The sequence below is a fragment of the Camelina sativa genome, chromosome 16 (genome assembly GCF_030686135.1).
Source record: "Camelina sativa cultivar CO46 ecotype springtype chromosome 16, ASM3068613v1".
NCBI classification, from domain to species: domain Eukaryota; kingdom Viridiplantae; phylum Streptophyta; class Magnoliopsida; order Brassicales; family Brassicaceae; genus Camelina; species Camelina sativa.
This window is the reverse complement of record NC_141895.1, coordinates 14,985,829-15,013,517: the sequence shown is the minus strand read 5'-3', so window position 1 is coordinate 15,013,517 and position 27,689 is coordinate 14,985,829. Positions and strand designations below refer to the sequence as shown.

Sequence of the window (27,689 nt, the reverse complement as noted above, 5' to 3'; positions counted from 1 at the left end):
AAATTAAAACTTAATTGCAAAGTGAACATAAATGTTTGTTTGCTTAGTTAAAAAGAATTGTACTTTCTTGTAACATACAGTACTTGTGATTAACACTTCTAAATGTTCTGTTAAGTAGTACTGTAAAGTGTGAACATAATATATCCATCTTTTTTATTATCTTTTTCTTTCTCTTTTGGGCCATAGAAACGCGTTATATGAAAAATGAAAGAAATAAAAATCTCAGTCTTTTCCAATTTTCAGAGCTTAATATATAAGTTTGCTCAAAATCTAAATTTAATTGTATATAGACAAATATATGTTATGTGTTTCTCTTTTGCTTATGAGACACAAAAGTACAAACGTGGGGAAAAAATATCACTATCTCTCTGTTCTATGTGCTGTATTGAATTGTGATTATGTACAACTTTTATTTGATGATAAGAGTAACGATATATACATGATTATGTTAGATCTCCAGCTCTGTTGTTTTATAATCAGTAATTGTTAACAAAACAAAAAATGTAATCCTTAAAATATGATTAGAATAATTGTAGTCCTGACCAAAACTTTGTTTGTTTGTTCGATGTGGTTGAACTGTTTACCAAACCTTTGTCTTAATGATTTTTATTTAACCAAACACACTTTTGTCTTTTTTTTTCTCATTTTTTAACCATATTATATTTCATCTCAAAACCAGATGATACGTTTGAATGTTTGAATATTTGAATATTAGATACAATCTGAAACCTAAAATTATTTATAAACTATAGACATATTTAGTTAGTTAAAATTTGGTTATATTATTTATTTGGTATACTATTACAATATGTTCATAAACCAAAAATCCGAAGAATCGAAAAAACTGAACCGCAATCTGGATACTAAATACTAATTTAAGCTGTTGAAATATATTGTTTACTGAAATTTAAGTATATGTAAAAAAAAACTAAATTCAACAAAAACATTTTGGTTGAGATGAAGTAGACGTCAATTTATAGAGATACTAAAAAAAATGAAGATCCAAACAAAAGAGACAGCCATGTGAAGATGGATCCAATGCCAACCTCTCTACCTCACTGTCATTACCATTTTCCTCAAACTTAATAATTAAGACTTTAAAAGTACACACGTCACCTTTTCTAAATCAAGAAAACAAAAACACCAACAACAAATAATATTAAGAAACTCAAATTAAGCCCTAAATGTTACTTGCATAACAAGAAACATGAAAGAATTGTGAGAGGAGGAAACACAAATATACAGAAGAAAAAAAAAACAAATCTTGGGTTTGAGGAAATCTCTCATTCATCATCGTCCATCTACTGAAGTGAAAGACTCTGCGAATCCGTAAGGTCTAGTGGGAATACTCATCTGCGTGTTGTCCAAGCTAGGTAAAAGCGATGAAGTCGAAGATTCGAGATCACTTCTTCCTTCATAAGCTTGCCATTTCTTAAGTGCCTGAGGCAAAGACATGTCGAGATCGATACCGTATATGTCTTCTGCATTCTGATCTGACGGTTTCCATAGCTCGACTAGTGAAGACAGAATGTTGACTGCGTGTCCCATGTCTGGTCTCTGGTAAGGCTCACGGGCGCAGCAATGGCCTGCTAGTTCAGCAACAGTGTGAACGCTGGCTAGGGTTTCTTCGTCAAGGTCTATTGTTGGGTCGATCGCTTTCTTGAATGATGACTCTTTGTTGATGTACATCCGTTTGAACCAGGACACCAAGTGAATGCTCTCTTCTGGTTGCGATTCATCTAGAGACTTTCTACCTGTTATGAGTTCCATAAGAATTACCCCGAAGCTGTACACATCTACCTTCGTGGTCACACGTCCCGTTACTGCAACAAACAAGATCACAATCATCATCAAGAAACAATCTTATACATAATGAAGTAACCTATATATCATCATAAGAAACAATCTGTAAACCAACTAACCTGCATATTCAGGTGCCAAGTAACCAAACGTTCCAGCAATTCTGGTTTCAATCGATCCTTTCCCTTCTGGGGCAAGACGAACAAGTCCAAAGTCTGCAACTTTCGCTCTCATATCATCGCCTAGAAGAATGTTTGAAGGCTTAAGATCTCTGTGAATGAAGCTTTGATGAGCTAATCCATGGAGATACTCCACACCTCTTGCAACATCCAAGGCTAAAGTCAATCTCTGTTTCCACAACAGAGGCTTAAGCCCTTCCTCTGACCATTCAAACAAATGCCTACTCAATGTCCCTTGCGGCATATACTCATACACAAGAAGCTTCTCATTCCCATCCAAACAATAGCCGAGAAGTGTAACCAAATGACGATGCCTCACCTTTGTTAAAACCGCAATCTCTGACTTGAATTCTGCAAAACCTTTACCAGCAATGACTCCATTCTCCATTCTCTTAACTGCTATCTTGGTTCCATCGTGCAATTCACCTTTATACACAACCCCGAAACCTCCTGATCCAAGAATGTTATCTTCACTGAAGTTGTTAGTCACGGAACGAAGCACTTGTATTGAGATCAGCATGTTTCCTGCTTCCACCATTTGGATATTATCTCCTGCCTCACTCGTACCAGGAAGCGTGTAGGTATCACTTATGCCCCCAACGCTTACACTTGAACCCGCAACAGTGATTTTCACACTCTCATTGTCAGAACCTGAATGTCGTGGATGCACCACTACTGCATTTGAGCTCTCACCTCTTGTGTTACGTTTTTGCCTCTTCTTGTACCAGCAGAAAACTAATAAACCGATCAAGAAGATCGATAACAGACCTCCAAGTACTGAACCAACAATGATTCCTATAAAAGTCGAAGACTTCATTCCTATCCTGTCCTTATCACCATCAATTCCTGAACCTGAAGGCGAAGACGAACCAGGAGACGGCAAAGAGCTTTTTGCCTTTCCAATGTCAGGATTACCATTAGTATTCACAACCACATTGCTTCTGAAACCAGGGACCTTCCCAAAAAGCTGGTTAGTCGAAACATCGAGTGTTTTGAGATTAGGTAACGTTGTAAGCTCTTGAGGAATCGTACCCGTAAGGTTATTGATTCCAAGAACGATCCTTTGAAGCGATTTAATGGCTCCAAACTCAGGAGAAATCGTCCCTGTAAGACCCATTTTCTCAAGATTGATAATAGTAATGTTCCCATTGCTACAAGCAATCCCAATCCAGTTGCTGCAAGGATCATTTCCTTTCCAACTCTCAGCAAGCCTCAGCGGATAATGGAATGAACTAGCTATCAAAAGCAAAGACTTCACTCTAGGATCACACAAACCATGACTAGATAAGCAAAAGCTATTGGAATTTATATCCAAATCAACCGAAACAGAGCTCTTAAACTCAGGAAATGGTCCTTGAAGATGGTTATTAGTCAAGTTCACAACTTTAAGCGACTCAAGACTTAACAAAGACTCAGGAACTGGACCAGTGAACGAGTTATCCCTCAAACTCAAGCTCTCAAGCTCTCTAAGACCCGAGAAGTCCGGTAAAGGACCCGAGAACGCGTTGGAATGAAGCCAAACCTCTTTCAAACCAGTCATGTTCTGAAGAACATCTACTGAGCCAGTTAGTTTCTGACCATTAAGCCACAAAGACTGAACCTGCGAGCCAGCCAAACTCAAAGGCAACTCACCTTCCAAGTTATTGAAAGCCAAATGCAAAATAGACAAACCGGGAAACTCATCCGGTCCGAGAAAACCGGGTAATTTACCGGAGACATGAGCCGAGTTCGCCGAGAAATTCTGAAGAGCCGAAGCGTTTCTCAAACTCTGAGGAATCTCCCAAGACTTGAAAGGGTTGTTATCGATCTCTACAGACTGTAACGAAGTTAAACCTTCAAAGACATCACTAGGGATTGATTCGAAGTTGTTGTTACTAAGCATCAAGACTTGTAACGAAGCTAAACCACTTAAAGAAGGAACAGAGCCAGAGATGTTGTTCCATTGAAGCTCAAGCCTTTCGAGCTCAGATAAGTTACGTAGATCAGGAGAGAGTGTACCTTGAAGACCCGAATGCCCGATTTGGATCCGGGTCACACGTTTTGAACCTGTACAAACGACGTGAGTCCATTTACACGGGTCAGGGTCAGACCAACCGAGAGAAACAGGTGGGTTTAAGCTCTTCTTGAGTGAAAGCATCGCTGAGATGTCTCCATCGGAGTCAGCTTTGGATGAATTGAGAAGAAGAAGGAGAAATAAAATCGAGAAGAGAAGAAAGGTTCGTCTTTTCTTCATAGCTTGAAGAAAACAGAGGAGGTTGAAACAGAGAGATACAGAGAGATGTGTGGGATAAAGGTTGAAGCTTTAGGGTTAGAAGTTGATGGAAGTGGAAATGGTAAGATGGACCATTGAGAGAGAAGGAAGAAGAAAGATTGAAAACTATGAAGCAGAAGCCAAGGAGACTGCACATGGGATGTCTGCCCCACTAAGCCAATGACAGTTTGGTAACAGATTAGATACATCAATTTTTTTTTTTGTTTTTCTTACTTTTATTTATTTAGGAGTTTTTGAATTTATTAAATTATTCATAGGATGATGAAGATAACGTTTTTTCAAAAATTCCAATAATATTTTGACTACTTTAGTGTGGGTTGGGTGTGTGTTGTCAAATGCTTCACACAAACGAAATTTACACCACTTTTTAAAATCATATGCACAAAAATAAATCACTGTATTATAGCAAAAGTTTAATTCACAGATTTTTTTCACAAAAATAAAAAAAACCATGGTTGTTACTTGTTAGTCAATTATTCTTGTTATTTTATAGTATAAACTAAGTGAACCTTGTAGTAACCTTCAAGCCTCAAGTTGGACTTTAATCAAGAAGTCATTTACCCAAAGAAGTATAATCTTTGTACGAATTACAGAGTCTGAACAGTTTGTTTCCAAATACATAAGTGAGGTACACATTAGTGTCTTCAAAGGATAACATAACAATTATTCTAGGAGGAAAGAATCAAATCTTCAATCAATAAAGGTTACATTTACATATTTAAAAGTTCTATATTCGGGTAGTTCACCAAAAATTTAGAGATCACACATCGAGGGTTCTAGGCTGTCAAATGGCATAAGAGTGCAAAAGTTGTGAAAAAGATTGGCAAATGATTCGTAGATAACACAAAAAGCATAAAAAATATTTTTACAATACGTAGCAAAAGATATTATAAAAAGCATATAAGGTGTTAAAACAAAAATTCATAAAGAAGCCTCGACTAACGAGAGGCAACAAAGATATACAAACAAAAAGATGAAACTATTATTATATGCAATATAATATGAATTTATGTGAATGCAATTTTTTTTATATAAAATTGTTGTGTCTGTTTTTAGCAAAATGCTACATGTATCTTTCGTTGCTGTCTCATGAATCATGATGATTCAAAAGTCCTTTATCCTTTTATATTTACAAGTATTGTATTATTGTGACTTTCTATGGGTGCAAAATCTTTTTATATGTGTATAGGAAAAAACCAGGTGAAGCTGATTCCCCATGCACATGGCTTCTCTGCAAAGATCTACAAGAAAAAGAAAAAGAAAAAAAAAACTATATTATTTCTAGGTTCTAAGTTCTAAGTATAGAAATCTCATTATTTTTAACAGAGCAATGTCTATTTTGTTTTTTAGGTGGGATAATAATTGTGTTTGTCATAAATTAGGGAATAATGATGAATATTGGTAGTGAGCGAGACCTGTCAAAAATACTAAATGAATTCAAATTTTTTCCATATAAGTGCATTATTTGGAAACAATAATTTGTTACTTGTTTGGTAAATTTATATAAAATTATTGTATGCAATCAAAGCTTAGTAATATTTATAAGAACCAAATCACAATGACGATTCGTAATTTTTGTTATCTTTGTGATGGTTTTTGTTAGCCGTTTTCGTTCTAGGAGAAAAGAGAAAAAGAAAACCCCTTGAGATATCGTTGTGTGACCGATAGAGAAGTTTTATGTGCTTGTTTTGGTGTATTCTGAACGTTGGAAGGAAGATCTGAACATAGAGTGATATTTGGAGGTTTCTAGAAGACTTGGATCTTGGTGTTCTTCGTCTTTTTCTTTCTAAATTAAGGTGACTGCATGACCATGACTTATATAAGCGATTAGATGTATATTTTGTGTGATTTTAGGTGATTGATTGCTTGTGTGCCTCTTTGTGCTTTGTTGTTGTGGTGGTTGTGGCATGTTGAGGTCGGATTTAGGAATGCTACTGTATTGATGATATATATTGGAGAAGTTCATTGTTTTATGTTTTTCGCTTTGCATGTTATTGACATTATGGTTGGTTAGTGATGTTTATGTTTTTGGTTTAATTAAGTAGTATAAGATGCTTAATTATATATTATTAAAAAAACAGGTCTGGTTATTTCAGTTTGGTATCAGGGCCTTTACGGTTCTAGGACGGGTTAATGCATGGTTTAAAGCAGTTTAGGGATTTAATTGGGTTGAATTATCTTCTTGTTGCTTGATACATGATGTTGTGTGATGGAATTGATTATGAGTAGTTAGTCAATTTGCATGTGGTTTGGAGTCCTAGTATCATCCTCTTCGATCCTTCAATGAGATTTCATGGTAAGTTGTGTGTTTGGGTATGCTGTTTGAATTGTGTGCATAACCTTCTGTCGTGGTAGTGCAGATGGTTAGAGGTGGAGCTGTTGCTGGTTATGAACGCGGTCATGGTCGTGGTAGGGGTATAGGCCCAATTGCTAGTGAGACCGTGGACTAGAGTGTAACGGCTGAAGGCGTCCGCAAGTCGCATGCATTCCAGGAGGGATACGTGAGGGTGGTCGGTGGTGGTGCCAATGGGGTTGTAGGTGCTGGTGGAGCCGGTGTGGGCAGTGTTTGTGACGGGTTGGCTGGTCGTGCTGGACTTCTAGGTGCGGGGGTCGTAGTAGGTGGAGCCTCTAGTGGAGATGTTAACCTTCGGGCATGTTGGCGTAGTTGTTGGAGCGATTGCCGGGAGTTGTACCGGCATAGGCTCCGATGGTGCCGCTTGTTGCGGCAGAAGTGCAGCAGCCAGTGGCTGCAGGTGCAGAAGCTAATTCTCAGTATGTCAGTATGCTGCAGGAGATGAGTAGGATTGGTACAGTGCATTTCTTGGATGGTACCAACCCTAATGTGGCTGATGTGTGGAGGACAAGATAGGAATGTAACTTCCAATCTCTCAAGTGTCATGAGGAGTATCAGGTGGACATAGGGGTTCACTTCTTGGCAGATGACACTCGTGTGGTGGAGGTTAGTGGTGGTTAGCCCAACCGTTTAGACAGAGGAGACGGTGGAGTAGAACATTCCGAGCAAGGGCAACAAGTCAGAGCAAAGACATAAGAAGTAGCGGGAGGATACGTCGGTGATACGTCAAGGTGGTCTGAGATGCTAAGGGTGCGGGAGCATGAATCATTGGTTGGCGAGCTGTCCCAAGAGGAGTGGGATGCAAGGAAACATTTGAGTGTGTTTCTACTGTAGGGAGGTGGGGAATATCAGGGTTCAGTGTCCAAAGTTGCAGCAGATGACAGTGGCAACGGTGCAGTCGAAGGGAGGGCCGGACACTCATCCCGGAGGTGCGTTGCTTGATAAAGCTAGGGATTTGGAGGTTGCATCGATCGACGCAAGAAGTGTGTTGGTCAACGTAAAGATGTCACATCGGCCAATGCAAGGAGTGCGTCGATCGACGCAAGGTTGCACTGTTACGCACGTGTTCAGAATTGTCTGATTAGCTTGTTTTTGTGTATTGTATGTGTTTGTCTTTTCGCTTGTGTGTATAGCCTAGTAGATGAGAAGATTGTCTCATTGAGTATTTGTCATAATACTCACGCGTGCAGGTATGTAACGTGGAATCATGGCAATGAGGAGGAGGATGATTTAGGCTCTTAATTGCGTGTTGATGGTTATGTTATTAATGTTGGAACCTTGTATAGAAGCATCCTAGATTGTTGGATAGAATGGTTAGGAATGCTATTGTATTGATGATATATATTGGAGATAATTATTGTTTTATGTTTTCCGCTGTGCATGTTATTGGTATTATGGTTGGTTAGTGATGTTTATGTTGTTGGTTTAATTAATTAATATGAGATACTTAGTTATGTATTATTAAAAAAAAAACGGATCAAACTGTTTCACTATGTAAGGATGGTATGAACTGCTTTGACAAGAATTCTTGAACATCATTGAACGAAATGGATTAGAGACTTAGTACATTACATAATAAATTTTAAAAGATAGACTTCTGTTAATGAAACGACCCCACCAGTTTTTTTTTAATAATAATTAACTAATTAACTAGTGGTCCCATACCCGCTAGTCATCTAACCACAAACAACCAAACAGCGGAACATAACCAACATAATTCCATTAAACCAATTACCAATAATTATTCAACCAGTAACCAATAATTCAATCCAACAGAGTCATAAAACATGAAACCAGCAACCTAACAATATTCTACTGACCGTACTCTAACAACCTAACAGAAGTGAGACCATAAACAACGAGCCACTAGAACATCCTTCTCTTTATCGCCTTGGTTCCAAGATCACACTTTCCCTTTACCTACACCACAACACATATGAGATGTGTGAGTATTTTATAAACACTCAGTGAGTCAATCCTCCCATCTACTGGGCTATACACGCAAGCAATTGAGATATCTCTAACTATCAAACAACAATCAATAACCAAACAACAAACCAGACAACTGCATCGACCGACACAACAAACCAGACAACTGCATCGACCGACACAACCTTAGGTTGCATTGACCGACACAAGCTTGCATCGACCGACGCAAGGTTCACTTGCATCGACCGAAACTCACACTGCATCGACCGACACATGCTCGACATTGCACGAAATCCCTAATTGTATCAACCAACGCCTCCATATGGCATCGACCGATGCTCCTAGGTCAAACCACGCCGTCCTCACATTGCATGGACCGACACACAAAGTGCATCGACCGACACACAAAGTTCATCGACCGATGCACATGCCAAGCATCGTTTTTCCCCAAAGCTTCTTGTCGGATCTCCATCCCTAAACCACCAAAACACACAAACCAAAGCCACAAAACAACTTCCCAAAGCCTCTTGTGACTTAAAAACATTCTAACAAGCCAAATAAACACATAAAACAAGCGGATAAGAGAAAAATCAAGCTTAGATAAGCATGGTCATGCACTCACCTTTGCCAAGAAGATTCTAAATCATAAACAAGAAGATCTGCACTCCTAGGAACCTCCTACAACGATCCCAGCTACAGATCTCTACAGGAACAGCCTCAAATCACCAAGAACTCCCAAGAACACTCAAAAACTTATTTCTCTCTTTGTTTTTCTCTAGAAACGGCCAAACTCGACCAAACCCTCGAGTTTCTGATTTTAGAAGCGATTCCAGGGTTTTTTTAATCAGACAACGCAAAGTTTAACTTAAACTCATTTGCGAAAACCAACCTTGCATCGACCGATGCACATAGTGGTTGAGAAATTCCCTTCAATAGCACTAATCTAAGTTTAATACCCAAGTTAACGTCTGTTAAGTCGTTTGTTCGATTCAACCAATTTTTAAAAAATAAGGTTTTATTTGACACTAATTTAATATACCATGTATTTTTATTCCAACCGAAAACAATTGGGTATTAAACGTCCAAATAAAAATAACATCGGGTTTTTTTGGCATTTTTCCCTTTAAATTAAATAACAAAATTCATTTATCTAAAATAAAACTCACGATTTTGAATTCATAACTCGTGAGAAGCTTGCGGTGACGATTCCAATATGAGATCTTCATTTCCGATATGAGATCTCTTCAGTTAAGTGCAAAATCGATCAACTAAAACTTCAATCAATTGCCAAACGGATCGACGAAAGCTTCTCCATCTCCACTAAATCCACAGCTGAGATCTCACCTTTCGAACTCATCGTGAAACCTCCTCCTCATTCCTTTGCCACCGTTGTTTCAGCCCCGCAAATCCCCATCGCCATGGCCATGAAAAAGGACTCAACAACGGTGAGCTTCACCGTTACATTGAGACTGTACTGACCACCAAAGAAAATCTGGTGACTGTATCTTTGATATTTAATCAGGTGCCTCAACAAAATCGCTTCTCTTGGAATTCAATAATCAAAGGTTTCAATAAGATCGATATCGACAAAGCTCTAATCATGATCACATTTTTATGTGAGATGATATGTGATGAGTTTTTTTGAACCGAATCGCTTCACGTTTCCATATGTGCTTACTGGCTTGTGCGTAAACAGGGAAGATTCAAGAAGGTAATTAGATTCATGGGTTGGCTTTGAAGCCTGGGTTGAGTAGTGATGAATAATATTGTTAGGATGTATGTAATTTGTGGTTTCATGAAAAATGCTTGTATGTTGTTTTATAAGAACATTATAAAAAAACATATGGTGGTGATGGTTAATAGAAGAAATAGATATGGTGAATTTGTTTTGATGAGGAAGAGAGAAGATTTATTGCCAATGGTGGAAGCTGTATAAATGGGGAAAGAGAAGCATAAGAAACTGATGAATCAAGACTTTGAAACATCTATAGGTTGTGGTATCAATCAAATGATAGCCTCGTTGCAGCTCAGATCTCAGCTCCTGCCACCGGCTTCTCCAACACCACCCTTCGTAAGCGATTTGCTTTGAGGATAATATAAGTTAGATTTTGTAACATCCGCGAACCAAATTGTGGACTTTGAGAGTGGGTGTTGGTCGACACCAAGGGGAATGTCGATCGACACCATCAATTTTGATTTAACCAGGTTGATTTAAATGGTCGTTTTGGTTTGCTTTGGTTTATTTGGTAATCCCTAACCGATGTATATCAAGGGAAAACTCGACCTTGGTCATGGAAAAGAGGTGGTTTGCCGTTTGTTAAAGAGAAACAGAGGGCGAAAGGTGTTCTTGAGAGATTAGAGGCTTTTAGAGAGACTCTTTGCTTGTTTTGAGAGATATGTTCCTTTGGAGTGGAGATCTTGTGCTAGGAGCAAAGGAGAACCTTGTAAGGTATTGGATTCGTCAGTTTGGGTCAGAAACTTTCTGCAAAAGAGGTGAGTGCATGACCATAGCTGATCTAAGCCTGAAAATCCTTTGTTCTGCTTGTTTTTTTGGCCGTTTGTGTTGTTTTCTTGTGTTCTTGTGGTTGTTTGTTGGTTTCCATGGCTTTACAGGACTTTTGGGTGAGGTTTGGACGATTTGGACGATTTAGGAAGCGCTTCGGCGACTTTTGGCTTCGAGCATAACGATCTGCGGAGTCGGTGTCGATCGACACCAAGTAGGTGTCGGTCGACACCAAAGAGGAATTTTGATCGACACTGAGGCAGTGTCGGTCGACACTAATCTAGTTAGCAGCGGCTGTTGCTTGTTTTTCCTTGTTTGTTTGTGTTTGGTTGTTATTTGTTAAATATTGGTTTCTCAGTTGTTTGTGTGTATAGTCCAGTAGATGTGAGGATTGCTTCACTAAGTATTTATGATAATACTTACGCATCTCAATTGTTGTTTGTAGTCTGCAAGTATATGACGTGGAATCATGGCGATGAGGAAGAGGATGATCTAGGATCTCGGTTGTTATGTTATGGTTATGTTATTTATGTTGGAACTTTGGATAGAGTTATGCTAGGTTGTTGGATAGAATGGTTAAGAATGTTATTGTATTGATGATATGTTGGTTTTGTATAGTTGGTATGTTTCCGCTGTGCTTATTGATTGTTGCTGGTTAATAATGAATTGTGGTTTGGTTGATTTAATTAAGTTGTATGGGATGCTTAGTTATATATTATTATTAATAAAAATGAAAAAAAACGAGTTGAGTTGTTTGAGATTTCTTCTCTAAGAAAAGAATTGACGTTTGTCTAGTCGCCACCGCTGTAATAATGTATACCGTCAAAGCTCTGATTCTCTCTTACTGTGCTTTCTCTCGCCCGTAGAACACTGATTCTTTATTTTTCTTAATTTCAACATTTTGTTTAACCTTTGTTTTAATTTAATTTAATTAATATTTAATAATATTAATGATATATAAGTTTGTGTTGTTTTTGTCATTTTTAAATGTACGTACTAAAGTTGGAAGAACGTATAATTTTTGAGAAATCTCTCTTGATATTTTTTATCAATTAATATTAGACTTTTTCAACCTTTAATTTGCGTAGTCAATGTAAATTTGAGAAATTGATGTGCATACTACCGGCCTGGGAGCCTGGAGCTAAAGCCCATCACAAATATAAAAACATTTTAGGAAGATCTTCTGGTATAGTGGTCGAGTGTTTTGTATTGTTCGAATCCTTAGTATGGACACAGTTTTAGCTATTTTTATATCGGGAAAAATATCATAAAAATTCCTAATTTTCAAATTTGGGATATTTTAATCACCAACTTTCAAGATGACATTTTAATCACAAACTTTTTGTTGACTTGACCATATATAGCAAAGTTCTGTTGACCTCGCTATTTTAGACACGACGTTTATTAAATCCCTAATCTTAGAAAGAAAACCTCAAATTCTCTCTATAATACCAAAATCTCTTCTGCAATCTCTCTAACTTCGATGAGTTTAAATTCAAGCTTTAACACATATGGTTGCATCGATGAGTGTGGTGTGCCATCGATGGTATAGAGAGAATTTAGGGTTTTCTTTTTAGGGTTATGTATTTATGAAATTGGAATCAATTTGGGGATTTAGTGTCTTCAATTTGGTAAACGATGTTGTTTTTGGTGTTAAAAACGTGGTTGTTTATGCTAATCAGTAGCAAATAACATGCAATTTACTCTGTTTTTTAGATCTTTAACAGAGAATAAACGACGTGCCTAAAATGGCAAGGTCAACAAAACTTTGCTATTTTATGGCCAAGTCAACGGAAAGTTTGAAATGACATCTTGAAAGTTGGTGATTGAAACGTCCCAAATTTGAAAGTTGATGATTTTTTTGACATTTTTCCCTTTTTATATCACTATAGTTTGAAAATTCAACATAATAATTATTTTATAGATATATCATAAAAATTAATGTGTCCATATTAAAGTTTATAAATGTTATAAAAATTTAAAAAAAATTAAAGTTTTCAATGTCTAGATATGCATCATTTATATTTTGATATTTGAGAAACTATTAAAATATGACAACTGATATTATATTATTCATAAATTTGAATTTATGGATGTCATGTGTAGAAGTGAATTTGTATACAGTATTTGTAACTTATTGTTAATAATTTTCTTAAATATTCCAAAATCATGAAACTTACAACATCTTAAAGTCTAATCTTATTTTGCTACAATTGTCTCAATTATTAATGTTTAAAATTTAAATAGGTTAGAAATATATCTAGAAATTAATAATTATTATTTTATAGTAAAAAAACATATCATAAATGACGCATATCTACAATATCATAAAACATCAATCTATTAGGAACAGAGGGAATAAAATAAAATTTTGAAAGAATATATTAATATTTTTTGTAAATGAAATGTATTTTCTAGAAATAAATATATAACTATTCTTAATTAGAGATAATTTTTTTACTTTAATACACTAACTTATAGTTTTATATTTTAAATATATTATTACAATTATTACAATAATCTAAATCTATATTATTAGTCACCAAAATATTATTACAGTAGGTCAATCCGAGGACCAGCCAAAGGAATAGCTAGTCAACCAAGGACCAATATTGTCAAATTTCAAAAACGTTCCGTAACTTATTCTTGTTTTATATGGAGATAACCTGTCAAAACGTCATCTTATTAGAATCCACATACAATTTTACTTTATGTTTTACCACTATAAAATGTTCTTACATCCAAAAATATTTTATTGTTAAAGTTTGCTCTTATCACCACATATAAAATGACTTTGTGAAACAAATTAAACCAATTTTTGTTCCTTTATTTTCAATTTGACGTAGTTTCTTTTCACCACTAAAATTTGTTTTTAACAGTTTGTATAACCACTAAAATATTTCTTTAAAATTGTTTACTCAAAAAATATTGTGGATACACGATTGCAATGAGTTTATGACCAACCCACTAAAATTTGAGAAATCCAAAGATAGTTAACTTGATATAATAAAAATTATAAGCATGATGATATATGAGTCTTATATAATTTAGAAATATAAAATATAAACAAAAAAAATCAATTTAAAAATGCTACAACATTAAAAAAAAAAAAGAAAACAATAAATATTGATCTTACAAATCCTTAACTAAAGAAAAAAAAAATCAAAATATGATTAAAAGATATTTTAAAATTATAACGAATTCGTAATAAGAAATCAAATTTAACTAACTAATATAACTTTTTTTTGCAAAAAAAAACTAAAATCTAAAAATATTACAACTTAATTAAATTAAAATATTAAAAAGAAAAAATTAACAAATATTGATAGTTAGTGGATTTCTTTTCTACAATAAGTTTATAACTTTTACTTTTTAATTTTTATTTTTTTAAAAATGTTTTAGTAAATTTATAATTGACACATGTCAACATCTTATTAATACAAGTAACATGTGTCACGATCTTGTTAATAATTAACTTTGATATCAAGCTTTATATAATAAAATATCTTAAAATTCATATTTTCTAATTAATTATATTAATTACTATCTCTATATTATCTTCTTCCTTTTTTTTTGTCAAAAATTTGACTAAGCTTAGTTCCCTAACTTAGCACTAAAACTCCACAATAAAAAGGAAGAAGCAGGAACAAAAAGTACGTAACCAACTAAAACAAACTCCATAAAGAAAAAGAAAAAGGAGAAAAGATGCAACTGCTGAATGGTGGTTTTGTATTAGTCATAACGCTAATCTTGTTCCTGATGACGTTGTCAGTGGGTGCAATTCGTGAAGATCTATCTTTGATTGGAGTCAAGAGAGAGATCCCAACAGGTCATGTTCCTTTACATAATCTTCAAAATTCTCCTCAGCCTTCAACGATATATCGTCATTTGATTGGAGTCGAGAGAAAGATCCCAACAGGTCCTAATCCATTACATAATTTACCAAGTCCTCCTCAACCTTCACCAAAACATCGTCATTTGACTGGAGTCGAGAGAAAGATCCCAACAGGTCCTAATCCATTACATAATCATCAAAGTCCTCCTCAGCCTTCACCAAAACATCGTCATTTGACTGGAATCGAGAGAAAGATCCCAACAGGTCCTAATCCATTACATAATTTTCAAAGTCCTCCTTCACCAATACATCGTTAATTGATTGGAGTGGAGGATAAGAATATCGAATGGTCTTGGAATTCATAGAAAAATCCTAGCGGTTATAATTAATACCAAATAATATGTAATGTTTAATTTACAGGATAAATTAAATTTGTTTTGATATAGCTAGCATTATATTTTAATTGTCCACCAGCAAAATTCCGGATGCTCGCCAAATCTGAAAAAAGCCAGAGGTTATTTGTATTCCTCGGAATATTGTTAAGATAAGTAAAACATTCTGTTAGTTTGTCTTTATACTTCGTATTAGAAGTGGGACGTGAACGTGTATTATCGAAAACTAAGTCCGTGCATGCATTAAAATATTATAAAACAATCATTTTTCTTTGTGATCTTACTGGTGACTGGTGAGTATAGTGCAAAAAAAATTATATATATATTAATTTTAAAGATTTTATTCTTTTACCCCAGTTAGTATCAACTGCGACAGATACAAGTTGGTTCGCAACAGCCTTCAGAAGCGCATCTTCGTGTTGGGAAACATCCTCATACTTAAAAGTATCTGAGTGATGATGGAGATCACAAAAAAGGGTTACTAGATGTCTGCATATGTAATTAAAATGTAGATCGATTTATTAGGTATCTACAGTATATGATGTTGGAAGACCAAAAGAAGAAGTACATCGCAGATTACCCTAAGAGAGTTATAAAAGATTTTGTAGTGGAGAAGTGATTGTATCCCAATGATACTTCCTTCTCACAGATGAGTGTAAGAGGTCTTGAGTTCAAGTCTCTCTGCCACCACGGTGATATTTAGCCTCTCCAAATAAAAACTTCTCCATACGAGTAGGGACAAACGGTGTATACGAACCCATAGGTCCAAGCTGGAGGTGGAGTTTTTCTTGGATATGGGGCCGCTTTGCGGTGAGGCTAGTCACTATAAAAAGTTTACCCTAACAGTTTTTCCACCGCAGTAGACCGAGCAAGTCTGGTCCAAAGGAGGTAATCCTCGACATGCTTTCATGATGTGGCTTATGCACCACGACAGGTTACCAACTAGAGATAGATTGGTTAGATGGGGAATCCAAATCGAGCCTAACTGCTGCCTATGTGGGATCTATAGAGAAACCAGAAAGCATCTTCACCTCCGCTATGAAGTTAGTCAGGAAATTTGGTCTGCAGTGACACGGAGGCTAGGTTACCGTCCTTTCTCCTTTCACACTTGGAAAGCTTTCACCGCCTGGTTGGATATAAATGATCACACAGCACCGCGATCCTTGCGTCAACTCGCCGCTCAAGCAACGTTATATGCTTTATGGAGGGAACGAAATAATCGATATCACAACAGCATTGCAACGGAGGTCCAGATCTTATTCAAAGGTTTGGAAATACAAATCAGAGATGCAATCCTCGCAAAATAGAGGAGAAAGAATTTTAAGGATCTGCTTTTGGTCTGGTTAAAGTTTGACTAGGTATTCCCTACTCATAATTTCTTCTGTCAACTTCATCTCTTGTTTTTATTTTTTTGGGCAAAGGTTGAGGTTATTTATCAAGTCTTATGCAATATTTCTAAAACTTCAAGTTTAATGAAAATTCACATATTTAGGAAAAAAAAAGATTTTGTAGTGATCTGTACTAAGGATAAAAATCTCAAGTTAAAATTCATCGAACAAAAGGAGTTGTGAAGACAAATGATGTCAAATAAAGAAAACTATCGAGACAGAAGTGAGAAAAAAAAAACAACATTGAAGGTCGAGAAGCTAACGTTGGTATCGTCCGTCCAACATGCCAGCTAACGCTTGTGGTACCAAGAGGCTACCGCTGGTACCGAGAGGCTAACGCTGGTACCGAACGTCCAACGTGCAAGCCAATGCTGGTACCGAGTGGCCAACATGGGATGTACCAATGACCATCTGATGATCAAACCATTGACCGTACCGTTTACCCGTACCTTTGACCGCTTGTCGTACCATTGACCGCTTGTTGTACCATTGACTTTAATCAGACGCTTGACCTGGAATTTTTGCTGCCCGAGAACTGGCACGTGAAGAAGGAGATGCATCCCCCTTCTCGCCCAATAAAAACACATTCATGAACAAGGGAACTAGGATGAAAAATGTCCAAGACAAGTGTGAACGAAACAAAATTAAGATGACAAGTGTGAACACAAAAGATTATATCCGCCGCTTGTTTTCCCCATGCAATTCGTCCACCAAGTGTCCAGCCACTTGTCTCCGACCAAAGAACAAACTCTCGCTTATAAATACCAAACATTAGTGCCATTTTGTTAGTTTCTGCATCCTTTGTAAGAAAAAAGAGAGAGAGCAAGAGAGAGATTCCAAGTAGAGTGTTCTGTCCCGCGAGTCATTGGCTGCATTAGATTAGCGCTAGCCATAGTATCAACCATCTTACAAACTGTAGGATATATTCGTGTCGAGCCTCCGACAATTACCGCTAGAAGTCTGAGTAGATTTGTTTATCTTTCCGACCAAGTCTATGTGAGTCTCGAATCATGTGATATGGTACATGATAGGATTGGGTTTTCGCTAAAAATTGCTTAGGATTTTCGTGTTAAATCTAGGAATTATTGTTGGTTTATTGTGTAGATTTGTTTCTTATCCATCTATATTTAGCTCTAGGTAGTTAAGTATCGTTTCATTGTTTGTCTTGCATGTAGATTTGTCTTGCATGTTGATTATTAATTGTGTGAATGTTTATGTGCTTTTGTGTTATCGCTTAGTCTCTAGATTTCACTCTAGTTAGTTAAGTTTCATGTTGCTTATTGTTGTTTTCATGATTCCCTGTTTGCATTGCATGTTATTATTGTTTACATGTTGCTTGTGTGTCTTGTATGTTGTTGTTTGTTTGTGTGTTGAGGTTGTGTAAGGCCGTAATCTGAGTGGATTACGAAGACGCAGAGTGATGGAATTTAAGCCTATGGTCGAGTACTACACAATTGTGTAGCTGAGTCCGCCTTTTGAGAGGGTCTCGCATGTGATGTTCTATGCTCGTGTGCCTTTGTGGCTGCAAGTATAAGGTGTTCACGGGTGTGGGGAAAGTGATGGAGTGAAGGGCCCTAGGAGTGTCAAAAAGAGTCATTAGCTTCCACTTGTGCATACTTGGTGACAATATACTTGTGATTTTTTTTCTAGCTTGTGTTGTTTGTGTTGCTTGCATGTTGTCTGTTGCTTGTTGGTGTTGGGTTTTGGGTTTTTTGGTTTCTTGTTAGGTTCCCGAACTCACTGAGTGACTAGCACTCATGACTCCATAATTTGTTTTGCAGGTAACTTTAGTCGGGAAAACCTTAGAGGGAGCACATGACGTTAGGCCAACCGGTGTATTGTTGCATTGCCTTGGTAAGATGTTTATGTAAAATAAGTTATCGTGTTTTGGCTCTAGGCTTGGTACCAAAAACATTTTGTATGTTTTGGAGATTTTTTTTTTAAAAACTGAAATAAATAAAGTATAGAAGTTGTTTTCATTAAATTTGTGTGGTTTCGAATGGTATTAGCCTTGTCCGGGCCAACACAACATTCCAGGTGGCAAGGATTGCAAAGCCTAAACTGTGTTAGAGCAGCGAAATTGTTCTAAGGAGGACTGGTTGGGAAGCGACCGCTTCTATCCCTCGACCGGACCACCTAGGCGCAGTTTCCATAGTAGCGTATTGTGACTGTCCGTTGGCTTGTCCGGTCATAAGACGGTTCGGGAACGTTACAGACTCCCTACATGATATTCTTGCAAGCTATGCCGTATCAACAAAATGGATATCATATGCTGATTTTGAGGAGCTAATCCTTCTCTAGTTTTCATCTTGGAGCTCATTCTCAAACATTGGAAAAAAAGGAAAAGAGACAGCCAACCAACCACATATGTGGATCCTCAAACTAGTACAAGACATCATGACCTGATTAAGGACAAACCTTATTTCGCAACAATGGCAATGGTGGATCTCATCTTGCTCGAGAATCAACTCTCCTAGTTTATTTTGGAAAAGTTGTTCGAATGCAGAAAAAATTTGGTTGAATCATCTCTCACGCCCACACTAGAAGAACTAATCCTGAAATTGTGTTCCCTTGAGGTTGATATGACTTGCAGCAATTACAGGTTCAAACATCTTACAGACATGCATCGGCATGTTTATGAAAATTCTATTGGAACCAAATCACCAATGCAAGGGGATCAAAAAGGCCAACAAAAGATATGTTTAACGCGGATAGACCATTTTAATTTGGAGGTTATTTAATCAGCAAAACATATATAAAAATGACGAGAAAACATTATATAATAAAGGATTACGGTAAAATGGGCCATAAACGTGAATGGGGAATCTACATTTTTGGAAATCTAAGTAACCCATCATAATCACTTCCTTAATTAAGAAAGTTTTCAGTGTCGAGCATGCGGTACACTAATCTGTCATGCGGCACGAAGGCAATTGTTTTGTTAGCACATTACCGTTAATATTACTAATCTTATTTAACATGGACATCAGCCAATAAAAATGGATGTTAAATTTTAAAATAACAGTATTAATTTTTTCTTTTTTTACAGTATTAATTATTTAGTACTAATTTAATTGAATAGAAAATTTATTTACCATTATGATATATTTTTATTTGTAAGTAAACCACACAAAAAAATTTGAAGAAGATAATGAGTTTCTTAAAATGAATTTCTGATTACTTGATGAGACTATTATTGTAGTTTTACTTATATTTTGCTTAAATTTTATTTATGCTTTATTTTATTTTGATTATGTTTTGCTTTGTAAATTCTAAGGCATGTAACTACAAATGAACTGCGAATTATATAAAAAATCTAAATAAATTCATATATAATCAACTTGAGTAGGTATAGATTGTCTTCTACACCTTGGAGTAGGCCTGCGAGTTTGGGTAAACGGTTCGGGTCGGATCGGTTTTTCGGATTTTCGGGTTTTCAATTTTTCAAAACTATGTTCGAAGATAACCGAAATTGATTTCGGTTCGGTTCGGTTCGGGTCTTGGGTAATTCGGTTATTGAAATCTCTACCAAACCAAACCGAAATTTAAAATGGTTTGTCGAGAAAGGAAAAAAACGTTTGGCCCAGGCCCAATACAAAAATTAAAACGAAAAAAAAAAAACAGAAGTATTTGACTTTTAATAAAACTATGTGTTTTATTCATCTGCAACCTTTGCAAAACCCTAAAATCAACAGAAACTTGAATGGCCGCCGATACGAAACCAGCAGATCTGATGAAAGAAAAGGAGGAAGACGACGTTTTCGGTTAACCGTTCGGGTATTCGAACGGAACCAAAAAATCTCGGGTAACCGAAATAATCTACAAAGCTTCCGATCGGTTCAACTCTCTTAACCAAAGCCTACCCGAAACCAAAAATCTCGGTTCGATACGGGTCGGAAATTTCGGGTCGGGTATTTCTCGGAGGCTGACCTTGGAGTAAGCAAAGAATAATATTATACAACTTCTGTAAGATGAGATCAATCTTAATAAGTAGTATTTGCGTTTGAAAATCCCTTTTCCACGTTAACCAGAGATTCTCATCTCCACCGGTACCAATTACGTCCAAGACACAGCATGTGAAAAATACAAACCATGGTTAAAATTTATAAGAAAAACAACTCAAAAGATGTTTTTACTTTTATTTTTATTGTAGGAAGACAAAAAAAAGTAGGTCTCAGAATTTTTGAGAGATTTGGTAAAAGCTTCTTCTAGTTGATATATTCTACAACCATAACGTTCCATATCTATAAACATATATTCATTCGCTCTAGAAGAATAACACAATTCACTTTTGAGCGGACACTACCACCTGAAACTTAAGTAATGGAACCTGCCCACCACCCACTGGCAGCACTACTGTTGGAAGTCGCGCTAATATCTGAGCTAGCAAGTCCGTTAAGACATTCTCTCTATCTGGAGCACCCTCCGCTGCAATCCCCACTTCCGGGGCAATACCTATACCGATTCCGAGACCATCCGCCCCGCCGATATTACCACCAGCTAAGTTTCCATACACAATAGGATGAACCTGCGAATCTGCCACCTCTTCACTGGCCAAGCTCTCGGTCACACTCACGCTGACCTCGGGAACCTGTCCCCGTCCACGGCCACGCCCATGACCACGACCACGACCACGACCACGACCACGCCCGCGACCACGCCCGCGACCAGCAGCTCCCTCACCTCTAACCATCTGTAATCAAGAACAGAAGGCTAAGCAAACAAAACGACTCTAACTACACAAGGAACACAACTCACCGTGGAATCACAAAGTAGGCTCGAAGAGGATGATACTAGGACTTATACCTCAAACAAATTGACTAACTACTCATAATCAATTCCATCACACAACATCAAGCATCAACCAACATAGAGATCAATTCAACCAGTTAAATCCCTAACCGCTCTAACCCTCCACTTAACCATCCTAAAACCGTATATGCTCTGATACAAAATTAGAACGAGCCAATATAACACATAAACAAGCAGATCAGAGAACTCTCTAGCTTAGATAAGCCATGGTCATGCACTTACCTTTTCCAAAGAGGAATCTGACTCTAAAACAGGAAAAGACCGCTCCTAGGAAACTCCTACAACTATTCCAGCTACAGATCTCTACAGGAACAGCCTCCAATCTCTCAAAACTTCCAAGAACACTCAAGAACAGCAAGAACTCTTTTCTCTCTTTCGTTTCTCTCAAAAGCGGCTTAACCTCAGCCACAAAACGACAAAAACCCTTTTATATTTGATTCAAGGGTTTTCCTAACCCCAAAACGCAGCGTTTAACTTAAACTCGTTCGCTCAAAACCAACCATACATCGACCGACACACCCTGTGCATCGACCGATGCACCTCCCAAACCTGGATTCCGGTTTGCAGATGTTACAGTAACACCCCGACCGCCACCTCTCAGTGGGCCCCATGTCCAATCCCAAACCATGGGCCCACCTTTCTTAATGGGCCTCACGTCCTCTCACTAGGCCCGTGAGCCCATCTATATCTGACGGTCGGTTTGCTATGTCCAGGAGGCTTTAAAGACTTGTACCGTCCATACAAATCACCACATGATCTTTCCCTGTGTTTTGTCCTCACTCGCACAGTTCCGACAATCACTTCCCGGAAGGTCACCCATTCTGAAACTATTCCAATTCAAGCACGCTTAACTCTGGAGTTGTCTCAGAACCTTTGATCGAAAAGATAAGTGCATTTTGGTGACATAAGTGGCCAAATCAATTTTTTAAAATCTTTGCGCAAGTCTCTAAAATCGGGTGTCACACATACAATATTACTCATTCTCTTTCACAAATTATATTAGTGAGCATGCTATCAAAATTATATTAATTATAACTAAATCTATCCTTAAAAACAATGTATACTGTAAAATTGAAAAGAAAACTTGGTCGAATGGGTCATGATCGATATTAGCGTGATTTTCATGTATTAGGACTTAAATAAAAATTTTAATATGTTATCTCTAAATATACAATTGAATTCTAATATCAAACTAAAATTCTATAAAAGCTAAATTAATTATATATAAAACATAATTACTATGCGGTGTAGTACGAATTAAATCATATACTGTCATTATAGCTCTAAAAAAATTACTACGCATACCTAAAATCACATGCAATAAAGAGACAGCTATTTGAATTGCATGGGCTATATATAAATGTAAATAAAAAATACACTATCATTATTCTATCATAGTCGATAAAACTTTTGAGCGGACACTACCACCTGAAACTTAAGTAACCAAATCTTCAAAGTTCCGTTTCACGTCTTATCATCTTTTGAAAAAGATGTTTGATAAAATAAAAAAATATGTACCTTTGATGTATAAATTATATCACTACTAGGCTTGTGATATAAAAACTCTTTTAAGTTAAGTGGAAGATGAAAACACTTTGTGGAAAAAGGAACTGGAGAGGAACAAGAAAAAAAAATTAAAGGAAAAAAAGTAGCAATAGTGCTAAAAGAAAATAATGAACGTTTTAGTAAAGGGAACAAGCATGTGGCTATAGAGTTTGTTAATCTTCACAAAAGTTAACACTGCACACTAAAATTGAATAAACAATCTAAAAGGATCAAACTCATACAGAAAAAATCAAAATACATGTGTTGACATACAGAAAAACAAAAATTTCAGGGCTCGGAAACAAAGGAAACTACATGCAAATTCCAAAATATGTCAATGTACATAACGATTTGATGAGCTACTTGATTTTGCAAATAATGTATCCCAAACACTTCATTGAATTAAATCTAAATTTACTACTAAAAATCAGCTTTAAGGTATAGCCGTATTTTGCCCCAAAAAAAAAAAGAAGCTATAGCCGTATAGGTTGTTATAAACAGTTAATTGTGTTCTTAATAGAAAAACTGATAAATTAGACAAAATACTATAAGTATTATAAATTGGACTGTGAATTATGTTTTTTTTTATGTATAATTAAATTATATTATAAAAAAATGAACTGTACCAATCTCTTTACTATATATTTTGCAAATTCGAAAATTAAATACGAAAAATGAATTGTTTTCGTATAGTAATAAACTAACAAAACCAGAGGCGGATCTACGTGTAGGCACATGCCCCATACACCTTTATAAAATTTGTTTAAGTGATGAGCATATAATATCAGTTTCTCAGCACATTTAGAAAGAGTTTCCCATATTACTTGGAATGTCAAAGAGTTCGAACCCCTCAACAAGCATTTATGTTTCAAATTTTTGTATTTTTCTATGTTATTTATTGTTGAAAAAAAAAACATTTAGATAAACAGGGCTGTGTTTGGACGTAGAAGCGAAGAAACGGCGGATGTCAATTATAAACACAATGAGGAAGGAGATTCGAATTATGTGATGAGACATGAAAAAAGTATTTTTGAGTGATAAGAAAACTAAAGAAAAGAACAAACAAAACAAATAAATATGCAAAGGTCCAATGGGTGAGGAGAGGCTACCAAGGCACAGCAAAGGTCAAGATAAGTAGTTTTGAAGAATCGAAAGTGTTCTCAAACTTGCAAAAGTTTAAACACAAAATAAATAAATATAAAAAAAAAAAAAAGCTAAAACTTCAGATGTCCTCCCCATGCACTGAGGAGCTACTTCACTTTTCTTCCTCTTTTTTTTTTTTGGTTTAAAGAGAAAAAAAAAAGGAAAACACAATAACATAAATAATATTTTTATGGGATGCTGCCACCATCCTTTATAATTCCTCAATTTTGACATAGAAATACATGTATGTTAGTTGCTTGAAAAGTTTTTTTTTTGCTGGATTCAAACATTAAATTTTAAATAGAAATGTATTATCTATTATTATAGTATTTTCTTCTGTTATTTCTATTCTTGTATCAATAAAGATATCATTACAGTAATAGATTGGTTGGTATCAAAATACTTTCCTCTTTTTTTCTTTGAGTGAAATAATCATTCTTTTTAGATGGATTTTTCGACAACCAATTGGGAAATTTTTAATCTCTACTGTTTGGTCTATTCATGTACTAATAGATTTATAATTACTAATACGCCAACTAGGCCTTGATTGATGTAACTAGCAACTTGTCACAGAACATACATTATTGTACTATGTATAAGAAGAATATATATATATATATATTAAAGAAAGTAATATTAATCTTAAAATTTGCATTCGTTAGTTAGATATCAAAATGGTATACAAAATTAATTTACATGATTTAAAGATATACATCTATTTGTTTGAAAATGTTTTTCTCGACAACCAGTTCATAGATATATATTTGTTGTTGGATAATTAATTAAGGATTTTTGAATAGAGTTTGATTTTTTATGTTACACGTTTAATCATAGCTAGCTAAACGTTTTAAATAACAAATCTCTAACAATCTTAATTCACAATGAATGTCAATAATCGGTATATATAAAGTTAACTTTGCTTACTTCTCCTTCCTCCACATCAGCATCCACCTAATCAATTTTTTTTTTGCATAAGAAAATACTATTTTTAATATTTATTCATTGCATATTTATTACTTATAATTAATAATAGTAAAAAAAATAAAAAATGAATTAAAAAAATTAATTAAATATTAAAATATTATAAACAATAATATATTTTTAGTAAATAATAAAAATAATAGCTATCTAAAAATGAATTAAGTAAAATAAATGAAAATTTTAAAGTAGTAAAAATAATACTATAAAACTGATTATATTCCAAAATTTAGAATGGTTAATGAGCTTTAGAATGTAAGTAAGATTTTAATGCATGGTGGAGTAAAAAAGCAAGTTATGTAATTGTATTTATAAAAATCTAAATATGAAAATAAAATTGAAGTGAAACGTTAGTTTCTAAGAAACATATACCTTAAAGATTTATTATTAAATTTTATTTCGAAGAAAGAAAAGATTAATTATTTAATTTAAAAGTTTTGATCTGAAACAAAGACATTGTAAGGGGCACACTTTTTTTTGGGAAAACTATGAAAAAACATTTTGAAAAAAAATAATTTATCTAAAAAAATAAAATCAATGGTTATGAAATATAGAAAAAGTGAGAAGTAAGCCACATGTGATTTGTGTAAGGTATATTATCAACTGGAGCTACAATTTTATAACATGATATAAAATATATATAACAAACATAACATATATATATATCAAATTTGTTTTACCCAAAACATTAGCAAAAAGCAACATATTTAAAGTACACTTTGATTTTTTTTTTAGAAGACGAAGATGGGGTTATATCACAAAATTAACATCTACAGATAATATATGAGATTTTAGAAATATATATAACTTGGATTAGTGAATAGATATTCATTGTGGGGTTTAAACGTTTCATCATTTAAGCATTCTTGACTTAGTCAGAAATTTTATTATGGCAAATGATGCATTGTAGCGATATAGCACTAAAATTGTTCATGAAACTTTGTATATTCACATTTAATGTAAGATATCAATATGTTTAAATAATTTCTATAATTAGGTCAATGATCGACATTGACGTTAGAACTTTTAAAATTATGAATATGGAATGAACTCTTTTAAATATAAAAGATCAGAAGATTGTCGACAATATTATTGCGATACTAGACAATATATGTTATATATAGATTAGTAAAATAAGTATGACATTTATATAGATTTTGCTTTTAATCTTCAAATTATATTCATATTCAATGATTCTTATTGATTAAAATTTTAACTAAAATCACACGTAAAATCGCAAATAGATATAACAAAGAAATATTATCTTTTAAAATATATATGTTGTATATCGCTGAGTAAAGTAAGAATAGTATTTATATAGATATATACTCAAAAATTGAAATAATTATATTTGAACTCAACAATTTCTATTGATAAGAAATATTTTAAATTAAAATTCCGCACGTGCACGGATACAAATTCTAGTTGATATATAAAATATATTATCTGAACAAATCATATCATGATGCATGGCAAATAACATGCTCATTTTGAACACGAAAAAAACATAGAATTTTATCCTTTCAATTAAAGACGGAATCTAAACCCTACATCTACTATACTCCAAAACCTTCGATTCTCTATTTTTAGGAATTTCACATGATCAGACGAGAAGCAATTAAAAAAAAATTGATATATTATTAATTTTGTGTAAAGAGGAATAGAATAAGTTGTATTGGACAAGAACATACGTAAGTGGAGAGACTGAAGAAAAAAACAATGGAACTAGTTGTCGTGGTCCTACATGGATATGCTTTCTGTGTAGTGATGATCTTTTACTTCAACTTTGGAATCTTATCTCAGACTTGCGAACTGCTCCTGATCTCACCTCTCACATCAATGCCCCGTAAAATATACATGGGTACAAAACTTCTACTGCGCATTTGAAAGAGATATTTTTACTATTTTCTTTATTTTTTTATAATCTACTAGGTTTTGAATCGACGCTACGCGTAGATGTATTTCATATATGTTGATGAAAACTATATATGATTGATGACGGTCACTATCATAAAGTATTATCTTATAAAAAAGTTTAAACTAGTATTAAGAAAAAAAGTTAAATTTCAGATACACAATTTTTTAAAATATAAAAATCAGTTGTGTTATAAAATCAAATTTGATTTAAAAAAAATCATGAATTTAATATGACGTCCCGGCGAGGGGAATGAAACTGATGACCTCACATATCCTAAACCATTTCTTTCACCACCAGAAAAATGAAACAATTTTATCATCATGAATTTAACTCGTTTTCATATTTAATTGATCACTACCACCTTCGTATTTTTTATTCAATGTTTTCTTATTTTTCATATTATTTATTGTCATTTTCATTTTCAAATTTTGTGGTAATTGTCATCATTACTTTTACCGTCTGGTTCTTTGTTATACTTTTTTCTTCTTTTTCCCCGTCAACTTCTTCACATTCTTCCACGGAAAAATATTTTTTTTAGACTACCACACAACTTGTTAACTCATCAAACTCCAAGAACAAAATCATTTATTTTCTCATAAAAATAAAAAATAAAAAATTAATGAAAGAATATTAACTCATCTA

General features: G+C 34.8%; 2 protein-coding genes and 2 long non-coding RNA genes across 5 annotated transcripts; 2 read left to right on the top strand and 2 right to left on the bottom strand.

Moving 5' to 3' along the window:
• Positions 1-1,070: 1,070 nt before the first annotated feature.
• On the bottom strand, positions 1,071-4,520 carry LOC104750395 (receptor protein kinase TMK1). The gene is made up of 2 exons (XM_010472182.3): positions 1,923-4,520; positions 1,071-1,823 (listed from the first exon to the last, which is right to left on the bottom strand). The coding sequence occupies exons 1-2, from the start codon at positions 4,210-4,212 to the stop codon at positions 1,291-1,293; spliced, it is 2,823 nt and encodes a 940-aa protein (XP_010470484.2). The 5' UTR covers positions 4,213-4,520; the 3' UTR covers positions 1,071-1,290.
• Positions 4,521-13,454: 8,934 nt separating this feature from the next.
• On the bottom strand, positions 13,455-14,093 carry LOC147925538 (uncharacterized). The gene is made up of 2 exons (XR_015583742.1): positions 13,776-14,093; positions 13,455-13,702 (listed from the first exon to the last, which is right to left on the bottom strand). It is a non-coding gene; the product is annotated as an uncharacterized LOC147925538 (long non-coding RNA).
• A 2,081-nt stretch (positions 14,094-16,174) lies between these two features.
• On the top strand, positions 16,175-16,570 carry LOC147925537 (uncharacterized). The gene has a single exon (XM_087492658.1). It carries the CDS (start codon positions 16,175-16,177, stop codon positions 16,568-16,570), a length of 396 nt encoding a protein of 131 aa, XP_087348784.1.
• An 868-nt stretch (positions 16,571-17,438) lies between these two features.
• Positions 17,439-19,230, top strand: LOC109129412 (uncharacterized). Of its 2 annotated transcripts, XR_015583822.1 has the most exons (3): positions 17,439-17,647; positions 18,433-18,505; positions 18,661-19,230. It is a non-coding gene; the product is annotated as an uncharacterized LOC109129412 (long non-coding RNA). The 2 variants fall into 2 exon arrangements; XR_002035740.2 differs by lacking the exon at positions 17,439-17,647 and having other exon boundaries at positions 18,366-18,505.
• Positions 19,231-27,689: the final 8,459 nt, after the last annotated feature.